At 45.9% G+C, this 18781-nt stretch overlaps 1 protein-coding gene and 1 long non-coding RNA gene across 4 annotated transcripts; one reads left to right on the top strand and one right to left on the bottom strand.

The window, feature by feature from the left end:
• Nucleotides 1-15: 15 nt before the first annotated feature.
• On the bottom strand, nt 16-17702 carry LOC130530490 (protein kinase C and casein kinase substrate in neurons protein 1-like). 3 transcript variants are annotated; one of them, XM_057041709.1, is made up of 11 exons: nt 17506-17702; nt 14761-14824; nt 7821-7950; nt 5877-6033; nt 5565-5800; nt 5308-5463; nt 5010-5185; nt 3721-3841; nt 3534-3640; nt 3222-3418; nt 16-2668 (listed from the first exon to the last, which is right to left on the bottom strand). In XM_057041709.1, the coding sequence occupies exons 3-11, from the start codon at nt 7878-7880 to the stop codon at nt 2559-2561; spliced, it is 1320 nt and encodes a 439-aa protein (XP_056897689.1). In that variant the 5' UTR covers nt 7881-7950; nt 14761-14824; nt 17506-17702; the 3' UTR covers nt 16-2558. The 3 variants fall into 3 exon arrangements, with proteins under 3 accessions (XP_056897689.1, XP_056897690.1, XP_056897692.1); XM_057041710.1 differs by lacking the exon at nt 17506-17702 and adding an exon at nt 17337-17492; XM_057041712.1 differs by lacking the exons at nt 14761-14824; nt 17506-17702 and adding an exon at nt 10580-10855.
• Nucleotides 10934-12438, top strand: LOC130530496 (uncharacterized). Its single transcript, XR_008951853.1, has 2 exons — nt 10934-11056; nt 11384-12438. It is a non-coding gene; the product is annotated as an uncharacterized LOC130530496 (long non-coding RNA).
• Nucleotides 17703-18781: the final 1079 nt, after the last annotated feature.

Genomic DNA, 18781 nt, shown 5'->3' on the forward strand with positions numbered 1-18781 from the left:
ACAGACGCTAACTCGTTTCTTTCCCGCTTCCAACAAACTTGTTTCCCTTTCAAACCAATATTGGAATATTGACACATCACAACAAATTCAAGTCGGGTTTGTCGTTACTATGGTCATTATTAATCTGTGATCAGAATCATCTTTATGCATATTTAAATGAACTTTCTGTTACATCAAGATGAACAGGCACTACACCAGTTAGGAGATAGAAGTACATCACTAACTATATGAACATACATCTTCTAGACCGCTAAGTAAGGGGTTCCACGATAGCTGCAGCCCCCCGTGTGCATAAGGAAGAGATCATCAACATAAAAAAGCATTTACATGTACATCTTTTTACTGCCTCAACGTGATTAGGTCTCATTTTCAACTCAACACAGTTGTACAGTTACAATAGAATATAATCTTTAAATTACATCATCATATACAAATCTGACAGCGTGGGATAACGTCACGCTTTTATGATACACTGACAATTCCATCGCAATGAAATCCATACGATATGGTATCTATTCATTAATATGCTTTTCATTGCTGTTATTTTAATGAACACATTTACATGTATAACACTACATTTTGTCTTAATAGTCAATCACTTGCATTTTTTTTTTAACATTTTATTTTTTGTTACATATACACAACTCATACACACTGATGATGATGACTTTCCCCCCAAAATACTTACCTGGTAATCTGGTTTATGTATTTGAATTTGTGTGTTTTGTTGAGTGGTGAATGCATTTGTCTGTATGTGTGTGTGTGTGTGTGTGTTTGTGTGTGCATGTGTGTGTATGTTCATGTGAAGAACAGTTTTATTACAGGAGTCCTTTTTGCTATGCTGGACAGCTTACTCTAAGACACAACTTGTTAGCTGGTGATGTGTTTCTCCTCACACGTGAGACCCAAACCTGTCAAATCTTATTCCAGTCCCCAGACCACCTAAACACATCTGCCTGCTAACGGTCCAGGGAGCGTTAAAAACCTCTGGACAGCAATGCTGCAAACCACATCTCCCATCTGATCAGAGGTTCAGGTGCAACTTGTGCCTTAACAACATCTGATAAATGCAAATACTGCTGGAAAATTACATCTATGGAGCCGCTTCAGAATGAAAAAGCACCAGGTCACATGATGTGTAAGAGTCTTCCCACATGCAATGCAGCACTGGTGACAAATCCATGCCTGGGGAATGGAGTGCAAGTGAAGTTTAGGTGTACTGGGAGGCAGCTACATCACTGAAACGGTGTCACATGTATGACGTAATTGCATGGAGAGGAAAAACATGGAATTGATGGCATAGTGTCATTCTTTGGCTCAGCAGGGACACGGGCCACAGAACTAGTGCTATTCGCCGTAGGTAGGGCTGTAAATGACAGTGAAGGTCACGTTTCAACGACACGCCCCTTTTCAAGCCCAAAAACCACTTCTACATTCATATCCTGTTAGAGAGGCTATGATCGCCAAAGACCTGTCGCACAGTGACGCGCTGATACGCCTCCATTGGCAACTTGCACTGGAAGAAAAAAGCCCCGGCACAAGCATTGTTCAATACCCTCGTGTTGTACTACAGTGGCGACCTCGGGAAAAACGATCCCATTTTGCTCTTTGGGAGTTCATCACCCGTGTTAGAGGACCGAATGACACCTGAATTAATGAACCAAGAATGAAAGCTTCCACAAAAGCTGCATTCTTTCCATTTTGCTGCATTGAGATACATGTGAAAGGGCATGTGATGCAAACAACAAGAAAAAAAACCCTGATATAAACGAAACGCGCAGTATTTATAGCATGATATATCCTTATATCATGACCTTCATGAAAAACAGAACTATGTGATGCCAGAAAGTGAACTCTGCATTTATAGTGTTGCATCAAGTTGTAGCCTGATGGAGGCTGCAGGATTCAGGGAAGTTGCTGCATAGCACATGCTGCTATGCTAGCGCAGAAACAGTTAACACATAGCACTGCACACACTGGAAAGAGGCAGGACCAAATCACAAAGAAAAGAACAGAACGGAACAAAATGAAAATAGAGGATACAGTGTGTGGAACGTGAAACAGCATTCCCGATGCTAGGATGACGACTGGGCACGCACAGCATTAGAAATGCTACACAAAAATCTCATCACACTGTATATACACAATGCAGGACAGAGAAGCTCGTCTGTGCCGCGTGGGTGTCACTGATTATATTATCTTCTCATTTCTCCAGAGTGCAGCAGACTGCAGGTTTAAATAGGCTGCATTATTAAATACAGCAGAGAGAAGCGATGTGTTCCTGCACTGTTCTGATGTCGGGCTGAGTGTGTATATACTGGAATGACTGCTGCTCCTGGTTGTAAATGTGTACAGTGCAGTCCCGCCCCCAACGCTGCATAACACGTATTATACTGATATATTGTCTTTTAGGTTACTAAGTTTTTATTTAGGCAAGACTGCTCGGCGCATCTGTTGGGCAAGGGATGTGTTGCTCTTTAGTCTCTGGCTATGTATGGTGCCATTGGATGGGACAGTTCGAGCGGCCTCCAATGGCATGTCCTTGTCCAGGAATATGTCTAGATCGGCTCAACGTAATTGGCCGGGTACAGTCCCTCCTGCCCGGTGTCCAGACGACCTCTACACCAGCCTTGCTCGTCCTCATCCTCAGTTTTGGTCAGTTCATCTCCTGAGAAAGAGACAGTGCAGCTCGATCAGTAGGGAGGCGGTGCCGATTGTCCTCTAGGACTGTAGCCGTGTGTCCAGAAAAGAGACATGCTGGCTGTGCTGAAGCAGAGCCACTGACAGCAGGGAGTAAATGTTCTGCGTGCCTTCAAATGATTCAAAAGATGTGTTTTTAATTCTAAAAACCCTTAATAAGATTAAAAGTCGAATTAAAAGTGGAACATCATTTAGGAACCAGGTTGGTAAGTAAACACCAAAGAATTTCCATCATGAATGAATAAAAACTTGAAAAGTTTGTTCGGGAGCTTGAGAGACACCTGAATAGATTCAGCGAACCCGTGCTAAGCTAAATGATAAATAAGGGAATTCAAAAGAGACTTTCAGCTTTAAACAGCTGCGTTGAGCCTGGAAATGCATATTGAGATTTGATGAGGGGCTATAAATACCTTTAAAAAGGAGCTCTGGGACGCGGGAACAAAAACGCAGAGCTCGTATTACTGAGCCACGAGGAGAGGCGCTGCAGGGAGACAAAAGCCTCCGCCCCCTGTGATAATTACCTGCTTTGAACGAGAGCTCATCCTGCTCCTGGCCTTCATAATCGTACAGGGCGCGGACACGGACCCCTCTCCCAGTGCTGGAATCATCCTCAAATGAATTCCCATTGCCACCGTTTTCATTGCCAGAGTAGGTGGTGGGCTGCTCATCATCGGACCACTCGGTCGAATAAGCCTGGTTTTTATCATAGCTGCTCACACTGGGGGGGGGGGGGGGGGGGGGGGAGAGAAAAGGGAGAGGTCAGAAAAAGGTGGGAAATGGTGCAACCTAGAAGTCTAAGAATTCTTTTATTTCATTGCATCCCTTGAACTGACCTGCTGCGATCACCAGGTGGTGCCACATGGTCGGTGCTCGGAGTGGGTGGGGCTCCGTCTGGCTTCTTCTTCTTTGGGGGAGCGCTGGCCTGGTCTGGGTTGTATTCCTGGGGGGGAGACAGAGAGCGAAATGGGCCGTGAGACTCGCACCTTCTCGTGCTTCTCCCTGAAGGTTGCTGGTTCGTACCTCAAAGGCGGGCCAGTTCATATGCATCCCGGGTCCGTGGTTGTTGCTGAACCACTTCAGATCCTCTTGTGTGTTTGCACCCAAGATTGTGCGCTCCAGTTCTCTGTATATTGTGGCATAGCTGAGGAGAGGAAAGTGGAACAAACAGTGAGGATGAGAGAGCCAGAACAGACCTCGTGTGTCTGTTTGGGGGGGTACCCACAAGATTCTGGCTTTAGTATGATCCAAAGCAGGCTGACAAAGACTCCAGTGTCTCCCTGCGTTTTAAGCCCCCAACAGCACAATAATGTGGCCCAAACCATCCTGAAAATCCTTCCACATATTCTGGATGATGTGGTGATCACACAACAGCCCCCATAACTGAAAAAACCTTCTTGAAGCATCATTTTGGAATGAGTTTGTGTGAAAATACCTGCTATTAAATAGGAAAGAGAAGGTTGCTGCACATGGACTGCCTCAAGATAAACTTGCTGAATCCATTAAATAGATCCATCAGCTGTATTCGCTATTCTTTTAATTCTGTTTACTAGAGCTTCTGTCAGTAAATAAGTTCATTCTAATTTATTTATTCTGAGCAAAAGCGCTGACAAAGGTTCTGGGAGCGACTGAGAAAGACAGCAGTGGCGACAGGGAAATGTATCCAGGCCAGCATAAATGATGGAGCTGAAAATGCTTTACAGTGGCGGGGCGCTTCAACCATGGCAACCAGATTGAATAACCCCTTATGAAATAAACATGCTAACAATACACCGCGCAGTCACGCTGATGGAGATTCAGTTCGACCGAAACGCCATTGAATGAATCACCAATTATTAGCTGCCGCGAGCCTCGAGGCTGATTAACTGGCGACGCCAGTTAGCAAAATGCTAAAAGCTAAAATGCTGATTTCTGGATGCACTCCGGTGATTTCTAAATGTTCCTTCCATGAGGGTACAAAGGCTTGAGACATGAATATAAATGGAGTGGAAGCGAAACCGAATGTTCTGTTAATGCAGGGCAGAGAGGATAAGTGGATTAGGTAATGTGGGACACAGGTTGGACCGTCTTAGTCGAAGCACATTTTAATTGATGGCTTCAAAGGCCATTTCCAGCGCAGGACTTTTACTTGAGAAAGATATTTCAGCGCTCATGTTACTGTGATCATGATTCATCAAAGATGTATTTACTGAAGTCCAGAGAGGAGGTTTGGATCTTTTAGATCTCCAAAAGAGAATCTGCCTTTGGTCTGAGATGCAGAACCAGCATCTGTCTGAGACATAAATTAAACCCGCAGAGGTAACACGTCTAACCTTTGGTTCTCTGTGAGGTTAAGATGGCGTTTAATGTCCAGCAGGGCTTCCTTGAGGAAGGTCAGCCTCTTGACTTCATGCTGCTGGCACTGATCAAACACCTGCTCCATGCTCTCCGTGTACTGAGGGGTGCATTTATTCAGCTCCTCCAGAGACTTCTCATATTTTTCTTTAGCCTGAAACGGGAAAAACACACAGAGAAACCTCAGGAACCACATCTTATCAACTGTTCTTTATGTTAAAAATACAGTTGGTTACTCATCAATCAGGAGCCTGATAGGACACCAGACCTTCTCACCTTCTGTGCATCCTGTTTGCATTTGTCCACTTTCTCGTGGAGTTTCTTCTGCTGGTCTGGCGTGACAGAAGCCTCAGTCTTGCCATTGGCCTCTCTGGTTGCAGCCAACTTCTCCTCCTTGCAGGCCATGTGGTAGGTTTTTTTGGCTGCCTCCATCTGCGCACCCAAGCACAAACAGCATTTCCAATCAGATGAGGAAGAAATGGCGGAGCTGTAGCTCATTTACTTCATGCAAGACCGTGCAGATCTTCTCTCACCTCCTTCATCTTTTTGGCCCAAGGCTTCTGGGCCTTTTTGAAGCCCTCCTCGGCCTCCTTGGCCTCTTTGAAACCTCCAATCATTTGCTTGTGATATGCTTCCTTCTGCCAGTTCTTCACCTTCTCGACATCATCGTTCAGCAGGCCGTTCTTCACCTCCTGGTGCAGCTCGCTCACCTTCTCTGCCTCGGTCATCACCGCCAACCAGGCTCGCTCCACAGAGCCGTACTGTGGGCCTGGTGACAAAAAGATCACGTGAAGCCTCCAACAGATCCACTAACTCTGTGGACCACTCTGATCCTAAAATCTGACCCTTCTCGATGAGCTGCCTCCACCTCTTGGACCAGGTGGTCAGCTGGTCCCCGTAAGCCTTTTCTATCTTGGCACGTTCCTGCAGGCAACCCATGAGATCGTTGCAGAGCCGATGGCCGTCGTCAAATCTCTTGACGACGCGCTTGTAGTGCCCCACCTGGGAACAGAGAGCCAAACAGCCTGAAGCAGCAACGCCGCCCTTTACATGCAGCACAGAGGAAACCCGGTGCTGCCCATCCGAGCAAAACAATTCAAAATGTGCACGGCGGCTAGGGTGTTTACGCAATCGTGTAAATTATCATTATTATTTATTAATATTACAACATAAAACCATTTGGACAGGCCATTTTTATTACAGCACTTATTTTGAAGGGTCACAGTGTCTCTCAGTATCCCCTTGCTAATTAGCAATTAAAAGCAAGAAGCAATATGATATGTGCTTATATGCATATGTGTGATATTTAAGTTGAATTCTTTATTTGCTGTCATTTAGATCTTCTTATTTATACATAAGGAAAAGATGTTGTTTGATTTCTTTTAACACCCTTTTATGCCCTCCCATCCATACTTTAATCCTGAAAAAGGTTACATTCGTCTTTAAATAAATGGCAGGGGCGCACATGAAACGGCCCATTTTCTGGGCACCCTGACCAAAACGGCACAGATCAGAGCTAACGCTGATTTTCTGGCAGCGTAATTTTGCTGCAGTTTCCCTCGGATCTGGCCACCTTAAGCGAGGCGTCCTTAAAAAAGTCTGTCGTGTCTCCGCCTCTTCGGTGCCTACAGGGGGCGTGAGCTCATGGTGCATGATGAAGAGGAGGCAATGGGGGAGGGGCGGATGGGGGATTGCTCGTGCCTGTGCATGTGTAGTTATGCAATGACGTGCACGTATTTGTGTGTGTGTGTGTATGTAGCCACTTTAATCCTCTTGAGTGGTGTAATGCAGTCGGATTCTGAGGGAGAGACCGAAATACATAGCAACCCAGGAATGTGCACAGGCAGTAACTATACACATCCATTCATACACACCGTCACACACAGATCCTCCTCATGCATGGAGCGCTTATCTGCTGCGCTCACGTGGCCGCAGGGGCTGCGCTGTGATTGGCTCCGAGGCCAGCACGCACGGCTGCTTTTCCCTGATAGAGCTGCAGGGATGCATTAGGACAGGTGTGCGCAACGGCATGAGTTGTGGCGTGCGAGACGGTTTGCCGAGTCACACCAAAAACAACACGCGGGTGGGCCGCTTGCACGTGCAAACGCACCGAGCCTCCAGTATTTGCACAGATTTTCTAACCCTTCTAACCTAACCCGTGCGGTTTGTGTGTTTGCGGCTCTGGAGAGGTTGTACGGATGCTACAGGCAGGTGCATGTGATGAAAGGCCCCGGACGAGCTGATGACTGAAGCTCTTTGTCTGAGTCGAGGAGCCACAGCACAAAGAAGACTCTGTACTGAGGGAATTAATTAACGCTAACTTTGTAAACACACACACAAACACAGAAAGGTTCTCAGCACAGCACAACTGTGGACAGACAGAGTTGGCTTGATCTTTTATAGGTCTTTAATACCTTTGTTGTCTGGGTCCACATATTGAAAGCTATTATTGATGAGGAAGTTTGTTTTTTTGGTGAAGTCTCTCCACTTGTTTTTACTCCCTCATATCCACAGTGTTGCATATAAAACCAGTACTAGTCACAGTATTTAATAACCCCCCCCCAGTGCAGACATTGCAACATATTCGGACAGAAGGATCCTGACTCAGGACACGTCTGAGCCGGTTCCTCACAAGGGACGGACGTTTTGCCTTCAACACCTGCAGCCTCTGAGGCTTGTCTTGGGAAATCTAAGTGAAAATGTTCACGCTTTCGGGGTGGGAACAGTGCAAATCAAAGAGGGGAAAGGGTTCCCAGCGTGGGAGAGCGGCCACGACGGTGCGTCTGTACCTCCCAGAAGCTGTCCATGGTGTCGTCAGCACCTGCAGTTTCATCGTAGGAGCCAGACATTTTCCTGGTTGCGATGAAGCACTTGAACGTCTAAAGCTGTCCTCTGCAGTAGGGCTGGGTACCTAAAGCACTGCAGGAGACAGAGAGATGGACATCAGACACCCTGTGAGACAAAAGCAGACAGAACGCAGCGTAGCGCCAGCAGGCTTACGGCCTATCGCCTGCATCTGCGCCAGGAATCCAAAATGCAATGTGACAATTTCCGTCGGCGAGCACAGGTTTCTATTTGAGACCTTTATCATGGTAATGGAGAAAAAATAGGCCCCTCTGCTGCTTCCACCACCATGCCCCGAGGAAGGAGAAGGGGCATCTTATATCGGCGTGTCCTAGAAAAAGACATCAGATGGAGGGTTGGAGCGTCTCAGCTCTGACCCTGAATTGTCCCACAGTGCTGACGCTCCTTCCTCTGACAGGAAGCATGTGAGACCCAGATTGTGTAGCAGAGACGTCTGATCATGCCTTCTTTTGGTTGGTTCTGTCTGTTTTGGGCTTATCAATCTTACACTGTTATTATATCAAATAGTTTATTCACTAACGCACAAAAATGAACAAATAGAAGTGTTAAATCACAGTTACAACAGGAAAACCACAGTGAAATGTAATCAATAATTCTACTGTTATAGCTTTGGAAATCCTCTGATAAAGATTTTTGATTGGTTGTTATGTTGTGAGGGCTGAATAATTCTGTCTTTGCCAGATTTCCGGAGTTTTGGGTGATTTGTATTTATTTCAGCTGGTCGATATTTTCTCCATCACAACTATCCTTCACTCCCCTTTCAATGTAATTTAAATATAACAGCATCTGCGAGTCCTAAAAACCGACACATACGGGTGAAATTTCTGGTTAGATTTGAGGTTTTGATACTAAGATACTGGAGACAAGTTTAAACTTTGACTCGGTTTTTACCTCCAAATGTGATGTTATTCACTATTTCCCATGATCCTCCATCACAACTAAAACAGGCCTGATGCTTTCTACACAGGCTTTTCTCGACAGCGACCTCTTCTCTTTTTAAAAATAATCATCTTCCCGACTGTTGGACATGTAAATAGAGCTTTATTAAGGCATACCCTGTAAGATGGGTTATTTCTGGGAGAACGGTCCGGGTTAAGTGTGAATAGAGGTCAGATGAATCAGAATATGGGATAAATTTGCACGCCCAGCTGCACCAGAGGAAAGAGTTTGCTCTGGTTTTGCAGCACCCTTTGTGCTTCATCCTTCAACTGTCAAGTGCCCATTTATTTCTGCGACATCCCTCATCCCTGGAATGACTCACCGAAATGATGGACGACCTGAGCTGAACACACTTCACTTTTCTTAAACGGCTCAATTTAATGATGCAATTGTCCTTAAACCCAAGATTGGTACACGGAGGAAAGGCACTTTTAGCTGCAGCTCCCAGCACAGTTTGACCAGCTCTGATGAAGTCACACCCACCTTTGTGTTGCTTCTAAACTGACTTTACATACTGACCCTCACGTGCACAACCATCCCTGAGAAAAGCTAAAAAAAAAGCACAATCTTGTTTGTTTTAAATTGTTGCTTGAAGTATAATTTAATAGTCACAAAACAAAATGACCTTGCTTGCAATGAATCCACTCACGTTTGTAGTCCTAAGAAAGCGAAGGAGCCACTGAGCTGAATGGCACCAACCATTAAGTGGACTACACTACCCAGCTGTGCATGTATTAACTTTTTTTCCCGAAACATTTAATATTAAATGGTTAGTACAGTGGACAAAGTGGACCAAAGCACACTAATAACTATATGATCTCCAAGAATTACTTTGTCTTAAACATAGATTTGACCTGTGGTAGAACCTCAGACCTTTATCATCATGGAACAATCAGTAAGTTCTTTTGTAAAGATATCAACATGATTTCTGTTTTACAATAAAATGCTGTGTTTGCTGTGATGCTCACTACTCAGTGTCTAACAAGTAAATCAAATATACATGAAAACTATTCAGCGTGACTCTTTGGGGGGGCTTATCGGTCTGGATTACAATGGTGCTTCGTTAGAGACGACTGCAGGGGTTTGGTTATTATTGGGAGAGCTGGAAGAGAAATTATATGACATGTAAATCTCTCCTGGTGCGACATTTATGTCAAGTCAAAGCTCCGTTTCATCCTAACAAGTCTGTTCAGAGGCCAGAACGCAAATGTCTGCAACAAAGAAAGACCATCGCACCATCCAACTGCCCAACAGTCCTCCAATCAGCTTCTGCGTCAGTGACATCAGCACCTTCAGTCACAGAAAGGCACATTAAGCTGCGGCACAGCGCCAAAACCGCAGCTCATAACACAACCGAAGTGTCCAAAAGCTCATAGATACTCTCTGCATAAGAATGGGAGCTCAGATTAGCAAGTAAGAGGACACACTCTTCATTCTGGACAAATCTGATACAAATATGTGCAAGGCAAATATGGAAAAATCATACAAACAATTATGACTGTGGACAGAGTATGAAAACCGATTAGGCTGATTAGATTAGAATCCGGTTTGGTCAAACTTATTGGCACAGTCGACACATCTTTCTTTTTCTAAATAAAGTAGTCAAGTCTCAGAAAAGGTACATTTATACTGTCGTATAAAAATAAAAATGCCTTTTGGGAGTCTGTGGAAACGCTGTAGCTGAAACAGGGATTCATCACTCGCTTTTGCAGCAGCAACTTCTTCCCAGCAACATTTTTCTTACCATAGTTGTGTCCATCGTTGGGAAAGAAGAGAGAGAAAAAAATCCAAGCCAAAGTCTGAAACAGGTTCTTCACTGGTTCATTGAAGGTTTGATGTTTTGTTGCAGACGCTGTTTTCGCAGCGCCGGGCAAAGTGAACCCAGAGAGGAGGATAAGTCTGACCAAAGCAGCGTGTCTCAGAGGCTGAGGATAATCCTGCAGCGTGTCACTTGAATAGATTTAGAGGGGGAGGGTTCTGTAGCCAGGAAGGGGAGCAAATATGCAGCCGGGGGCCGAGGACAGTGAAAACAGAGGTGGACCTGGTGGGACGGCTGGTCCTCTCCACAGGGATGAGTCTTGGGGACAATGATGGAGGCCTGAGACAGAGCTCACGTCATCATAAACACAAGAGGACGCTCTGATCCGGGTTAGACAATATTACTGCTGCAGCCGCTTGCTGCTCTGAATGGGAACCACAACAAACATCTAAGCTTGTTACAGTAAGAAGATTTCAGAGAGATGAACTAACTTTACACCAGCGCACTAACCGAGCTTTCTGTCCTGATTAGAGACAAAAGTGCTGACCCCAAGATCCTTCACTCCCCTTTCAATGTAATTTAAATATAACAGCATCTGTGAGTCCTGCGTCGCATATAAAAACCGACACAAACGGGTGAAATTTCGAGGTTTTGATATTAACTTTGACTTGGTTTTTACCTCCAAATGTGATGTTATTCACTATTTCCCATGATCCTCTGCTACTTCAACACCCTCTATAGGGTAAACAACTTTAATATAAGGTTCTTTGATTTTTGGATCGATTTCAGTTGGCGGAAGACGAGTATGATGGGACCAAGACAGAGACTTTGGAGCTCAGGGGACTCTGGGGACTCGCTGGGACAGCCAGACTGTTTCTGACTGGAATACAGAGAGAAGCAGCTGAACATCAGGACAGAGACGTGATTCATCTCCTGGTGCAGGACAGAACAAACACGCTGCTGGATGTTGCCGGGAGACAGGACTCGCCTTGTGCAGACTTCACACACGCCACAACAGTGGAGCAGGTCACATGACTCACGGGTTAGACAGGAGCAGGAAGGCAGGAGCAGCCCGTCCACTGGAGAGAGCCTCAGAGTCGAGTCTGGGTGGATCCTGAACCGAAGGAGCTACCATTTAGCAACCAGAGCTAAATGAAAAGATGGCGCGGCGGCTGACAGGGAGTAAAGAAATGTGAGATTGGGGGGGGGGGGGGGGGGGGGGTTGCGCTGTTGTGTTGGATTTATCATTAGAACATGTGAGGCTGCCTCGCTGCTCACTGAGGCAAATATGAACTGACGCGTCGATCCCGACGAGGAGTCTGCAACAGAATTCAGGGCACAACGGCCGCCATTAGCGCGCTCCTCCAGCAGCGAACTCCTGTCCAGCCATCAGGAGACAGATCCCACCTGCGAACGTGCTTTTCCTTCCATTTAAGAAGCTGTTTTATGATCAAAACTAGTCACAAACCATACCGGCAGGTATCGTTTTTGCCCTTTAGGATGAGAACCAGTCGACAAGAGGTGGATTTAGGGTTCTGCATGGTCATCAGTCAAGGCCAAACAGCGACGAAGACATCTCGAACCTTAATGAGTCTGTCTGTACTACAGTTGTTGCTGCTAAATTCATCACTTTCAGCCTCACAGTTCAGCATCGCCGGAGCTGACATCTTAAATCTACATGCTTGAGACCGAATCACAGGCTGAGCTGTAGTCTTTTCATTTTTCATTTTCATTCTATGGCGTGAGTCAGCCAGATGAGCGGCTGCTCCCAGAGCAGCCGAGCACATGATAATTCATTACTGGTGAGATGTAAACACAACAAAATAAAGCAGCATCTTGTCTGATTTCTGCTGATCTCCTGCTGCTGAGGGTCAAAGGTCATTGCATGTGTTGAAGGAGGTGCCCCAACGTTCAATGTTTCACCCATTAACTACAGTTACTTTATGGAATTGAGCACAAGTCTACTGATAAGGAGAGAGAGAGGTCATGTGACCTGCTGGATGTGGTGAAGCGCTGGTAGTCAATTAACCCAGTCACGTGTCTTTAAAATGAAAACATTAGATATAGGGTGAATTAAATCCGAAGCAATGTTCAACAAAGCAGCCAAACATTTGAGTTCATACATAAAACCCACATCCTCACAGAACCAGTAACACTGCAGTAAGAACCATCGACCACAGAGCGTTAAATTCTACCTTCCTATAGTGCTAATTAAGCACTGAGGCTACTGGATCGTTTAAATATTAATGACATTTTAAACCCTCCATCACGCAGCCTCAACCAGCCATCTTGTGTTTTTTTTACTGGTCAGGGTTCAGTGAGCATCATACAGAGTCAGTAGATGTTAGCATCTGTCACCATATTAGCATGCTAACAATCATTTCCTGGCTTTTGAACTACTGTTGAACCATAGCTTGCATGAATCATGAGTCATGGAACTGCACTGTCTGTGGTGAAAGGTACCATTGCTAGACCAAATAATTACATTTTCCACTATTTATTTCCCATAATTCCTGTAAGGAAGGCTAATTGTAAGGCCGTATTGGAGCAGATCTGCTCGGCAAACCCTATAAAAACAAATAGTGTAGAGTAAACACAAGGAATGCGGCTGTTAAGAAAAGCAGAGGAATGCACCACCCATAAACAAACACCCACCCACCCCCACCTTAACAACCCACCACCACCCCAGACTGCTCACAGCACTGCTGCAGTGGTTACATAACTATTGACTCTCGCCACAAGCCTCCCGGTGACAGTGTGGTGACAGAGGGAATCAAAAAGTGGCTGGGGGAGAGCAAAGAGAGAGAGAGAGAGAGAGAGAGAGAAGAGCAGAGGAGAGAGGGGTGAGATTAATGTGATGGAGGTGATGAAGGACTGAAGCTGTGAGATGGGGGAGACCAGATGCAGGCTCTGCTTTCAGCCTGGTGTTCCGCTCTCATGTTGTGGGAGAAATGCTGCCGTCTTATCGTTTAACAGCCCAATGCTGCTCTGAATACTGATGGGCTACCTTCAAACGCACAGCCTGTGCATGTGTGAGGACTGAGGAGTGGGAGGCGCCGCTCGCCGGATTATTTCAGCTGAACATCAATTAAAACCATTAAAGCATCTTCAACAACACTGCTGGAGATCACCGTCCACCAGGAGCTGGTAAAACCATTTATCTGCACATAGCAACCAGGATCATGGCCACACAACTATTTAAACCTCCTCCTCAGAGGTGGTGGCTGCAAATGTATTCATCATATTGAGTCCTGTAGATGCCCACGATTGAAAAGATGAGGCGAAGTTGCACTGTGAGTTGGCGCGTTAGCCATGTTTACTTGATTCGGCTCTGACAACACTGCCAGTTTGTTTGGCGAGTGAGTGATGAACACGGTTTATTAGGAGTCAAACTGATGCTGGTGGTGGTTAAATAAAGAGGACGGAAAATAAACACGTCTGATATAAACTATTCAAGTTGGCTGAATATCCTGAGAGCATAATGGAGCCGTGCACATCGGGGAGGACGACTCTCCCAGCTGGCACGAGGAGGCAACTGCAATCGAAGCTGGAAAATCACCCGTCTTTATACTGTAGACTCCTACAATGAACCTGTTTTGGGTAAAAGCAACCAAAAAAATGGAACGCCTGTTGCTAAAATGCACCGTGGCGCTCCGATGAGCCTCCCTGACAGCAGGTTGTGCTCATCAAACGGCCGCCTCACCCCCCCCGCAGCAGCGCTCTTGTGTCATCCTATCTAGAGAACAGAGAGATCAAGTCTGGGAATCAATAATCTCTCCTGGGCTATCATTTTTTTTGGCCTCCCAGTGGGACGGCAAAGGCAACCTTACACTCTGACGCATCTTCGCTCAAAACAACGGGGAAGAGGTGAATTGTAAAAGGATACCCAGTTAGATCAGCAGATAGGAGCCACACCTCTCTACATCTGGAAGTACAGAAACCTTTAGAAAGGCTGATTAAACTCAGTGTTATCAAGCTTGAAATGAGCTCCGGTTAGCATCAAACTGGCGCAGTTCATGAAATATTAAGGCCTCCGACAAAGGCTTATTCATTAACTCGTGTCATGTGTTTGGAATTCTGAAGGGTCCTCCAGTAGCTCCCTGTCTTCCTGTCGGACCGCCAGTAAACAGAGTAAACAAGAGCAAGAACAAACAGATGCAACTCACCTCACCGGGAGGTCAGCTTTCCATAAACCTCAGAGTCGGCTGTTGTTCCCCTGCAGGAGATCACCTGTGCAAAGGAAAGAGAGTCAATTTTGGAATTATTGTGGGAATTAGAAAGAAACTCCCAGAATTCGAAAGGTTTCTGCTGTCATACCGAGTTCGAACAACATGCCGCCCACACAAAAAGCAGAATTTAATGCAAACACCTCACCCACACCACGCGAGCGAGTGCCACACAGGCAAAACGCTAAGCTAACGGGTTTTCAGGGAACATTTGATTTCACTTCAGCCCAATTTGTTTCCACCTAACAAACGCACCCACCGTCGCCCTGACATGAGCACACACCGCTGCTATTCCAGATGCTCACAAAAACACACAGACATCAGCAGTTTGAGGTAGTTTGGGGGCAAATTCCAATGTTCCAGCCTAGTGGTTGAAACAATAAGCAACCTGAAGCTGCCTCAGAACTGGGACAAAAGTCTCCAACACCCAGTGAGGTTGAGGTTCCCCAGCTCCGTATTGACGTATTGATAGATGAAGAAGCGAGGCTCCTGACCCTCTGTTCCAATGTTGCCTTCTCCGTTCTACATCTCTTTCACGCCTTGTCACACGCCACTATCTCCTGCTGTAACAAAGCAACAGCAGCGTTTAACCCGTTCATCCACAGTGGCGGCGGGGACGGGGCCGAAGCGGCGCCGCTGCTTCACACGTTATCTCCTCCTCCTCACACCTGAGGCGTCAGGACCACCCGGCGAACTGAAGACCGACAATATAACAAGGCAACACGGAAGGTCACTCCGATGTGCAACCAGCACGTTGCCAAAAAAAGGCCAAAGTAGCAAATATCTAAAAGTATAAGCAAAACATGCACCATGTAGTTTAGTATAAAAATAGGACATTTGTCACTGGGGTGCACATTTCAGTAGCACAGAATGGAAACTATAAATACTTATGAGTGAATAAACAGTCGCATAATTCATCCGTATGTTGCGGTGGAAGACATTACCTGTGGGAGGGAAAACCTGACCAGTGTTTCAAGAGCTAAATTGAATGTTTCACCCTCCCTCATTAGCATCTGCCACTTGCTCGTGATAATCCTTTCAAAGTTAATGTGGACGAGGCTCAGAAGTGACCAAATAGAGGGAGGTAGATAAAAAAAAACATAAAACCCGTCATCCAAACTGGATAAGATCCACGATGAAATGATAAAAGTGATGTTTTGCTGGCTTGGGAAAGGCTTTGGCTGCAGTTAATGCCGTCTGCAAATGTTTTCACAAAAAACGAACTCTCCAGTGGAATAAAAACCACTTTAAACTGGAAACAATTTCACCACAGGGAAATGAACAGTAGTAAAAACACATTTACAGAAACCAGAGTGTCACATCACATCAACAACACCAAATATTTCTTTTTAAATGATAGATAGATAGATAGATAGATAGATAGATAGATAGATAGATAGATAGATAGATAGATAGATAGATAGATAGATAGATAGATAGATAGCTGTGGTACTCTTCAGCTCCTCCTTTGGGCATCATAATTAGATCTACTAACCCCCACCCCCATGACAGTATCATCATCATCATCACCATCCTCCTCTCATCTCTCTGCCTCTGTCATCCTCTCTTGAGGGCACCTTGGCTGTTGGAGGGGCCGTCCAGCGAACAGAGGTTTCAGCACCGCGGACAGCTCCACAACAACCCGCCTGTCATCCCGACGGTGAAGGGCTGCGGGCTGTGATGGGTTAAAGGCCGCTGGTTGTGTGGTAAATACCAGTAAAGGACCCTGGGATCATCTCTGCTGGTGTATAGGTAACAGCCCGGGGATCTACTGTAGAAGGCACAAACGCTGGAGCTCCTGGATGCCTTACAGCAGATTTAATGAATGATTAAAAGACCACATGCACCTAATCCCGTGTAGGGAGCAGGACGCCCCTCCTCTGTGCACGGTGCCGATGGACAGCCGGAGAGGAAAAACAATGACGCGATGCATGGCTCCTCGCTGTGCTGTGTGACCACCAATTACATAACGTCAGAGCGCAGCGCTCTCATTAACATTCCGAGAAATCATCTGATAGACACACAAACGGTGCATTTTATTACGGAACACAAATCACGCCGCTAAATAACAATCAACGCATCGTTGGTGGAGCCTCGCTGCCATATCTTTGGCGTATAAGGCACAAACGTGAACCGTGACCGTCTCCACTAACAACAGCCATGATGTGGAATCAACCACGTCTAAATGTAACATTCATGGAGATAAACACAATGAAACCTTTAGAAACCTATAGGTCGAATCTGCTCATTCCGGCCCATCGAAGGGGGCTGCCTGGTAAAAACAACAGCTTCCCTCCTTCGTGGGATTGTAAATATCTGCATTTGTACCAAACGACCCATTAAGGAGATCACAATTCAGCTGAAGAGGGATGCCCGAGATGACAATCCAAAATGATGCAAGAAGGTCCCATTCACCCTTGACGAGGTGCAAAACAACAGAACATCACCTAAACGACGCAAACACAACCCGACGTCGATGCAGCAGCGATGTTGCAACGGACCCGCAGCGTTTTTACCTCGGAGCCGCGACGGAGACAGACTGAGACATAATTCACACGACTGGAGAAGGATGCGAGATTTCCCCCCTATCCGCGCTTCGCCCTTCGCTGGAGAAGGATGCTCAGCCTCCCTGTGCAGCAACGTGGCACCGCCGCCGAACGCGAGCACATAAACAAGCGCACTTACCATGAGACGACGCCTGCGGCTGAGGTGCACCACAACTCGACGGCCTCTGCCGCAAATGATTCGGTATTCTCCCCTTGCAGTGTCAGAAGGTGACCCTGCGTCCTGTGCCAGACTCTGCATCCACTCCGTCACGATGCGCGCAGCGAGGGGGAGCTCCACGGCACAGGCGCGCGTCCTGGGGGGTGGGGGGGTGGGGGTGGCCCAGCGGCTTCCTTTTAATGGAGGACAGAATCAGGCTGTAAAAAATGAATAAAAAAAAAACAAGTCTGAAACGGGAGGGAGGAGAAAATCAGTTTCCAAGTCTACATGAGCTGTCGTAGGTGTGATAGATGATGCTAATGGGGCCCTTTTTGGCTTTGAAGTACCATTAAAGTTTCACAGGCGTCAACTCTAGATAACATAAATTATTTCTGAGGATAAAAATGTAATTTCTTTCCAAATATAATGTATTATTTTGATTTAGAGTTTGTAAGGGGGAGCGCCCTATTGTTACTTCTTAATACATTTCTTAACCAATCACAAGCGAGGACTGGTGAGGGGGCGGTACGACTCGGCCTGTCAATCACGCCCACATCACAGTGCACTGCAGGGGAGGCAGGCTGAGAGTCTGTCCTTTAACAGCATCGCTGCACACTGACTGGAGGAGGACCTTTACATGTTCCTGAGGTTCGGTTCTGCTCCGGATCCTTCCGGCATTTTCTCTCAGCGACCGAACCACAGGACCACAAATGGTCCCCAGTCCAGAATAAACGTGTAGTGACCGAACAGTCCTGAGGTGGGAGACGCAAAGATCAGGTCGGACACGTGCTCGAAGACACGTGATTGTGTCGTAAAGGCATATAACGCACCACATTATATTAACATTTGCGATGCTTTTGCACGCTTAAAAACGAAATACGTCATTTCAGGCGAGTAAATGGCATCAGATTCTGAATATAAAATTAAACGTGGCTCACAGACCTGTAGGTTTCTTGAAAAGTCCCTTATACACCATTTGTCTTCGTTTTTAATGTGATTAATTGCCTTTAAACTGAAACTGATTTTTTTTAAAAACGGTTACAGTTTATGTATGAGCACAAGCCCTTGGCCTCTTTATCGATTTGAATAAACAGTGTATGTTACCAACCAACTCTCTATAATCTCCTTTGCTTTTTATATTGAATGAAATCGAAAACGTTATCAACAAACATCTGAGATGTGAGATGTTCTACAAATAGTTCTGAGTGGAGAAAATCAATCTGCCAGACTGAGATTATGTGTCAACACGACAAGGATC

This window comes from Takifugu flavidus, chromosome 8 (assembly GCF_003711565.1).
Source record: "Takifugu flavidus isolate HTHZ2018 chromosome 8, ASM371156v2, whole genome shotgun sequence".
Classification (NCBI taxonomy): domain Eukaryota; kingdom Metazoa; phylum Chordata; class Actinopteri; order Tetraodontiformes; family Tetraodontidae; genus Takifugu; species Takifugu flavidus.

What these genes read in the sequence shown, in the direction of transcription:
- LOC130530490 (XM_057041709.1), bottom strand. Translation starts at nt 7,880, where the DNA reads ATGTCTGGCTCCTACGATGAAACTGCAGGTGCTGACGACACCATGGAC. An exon ending in GGGCCAAAAAGATGAAGGAG is followed by an intron (nt 5,464 to 5,564) that starts GTGAGAGAAGAT and finishes TTGGGTGCGCAG; the next exon opens with ATGGAGGCAGCCAAAAAAAC. An exon ending in GCAAACAGGATGCACAGAAG is followed by an intron (nt 5,186 to 5,307) that starts GTGAGAAGGTCT and finishes TTCCCGTTTCAG; the next exon opens with GCTAAAGAAAAATATGAGAA.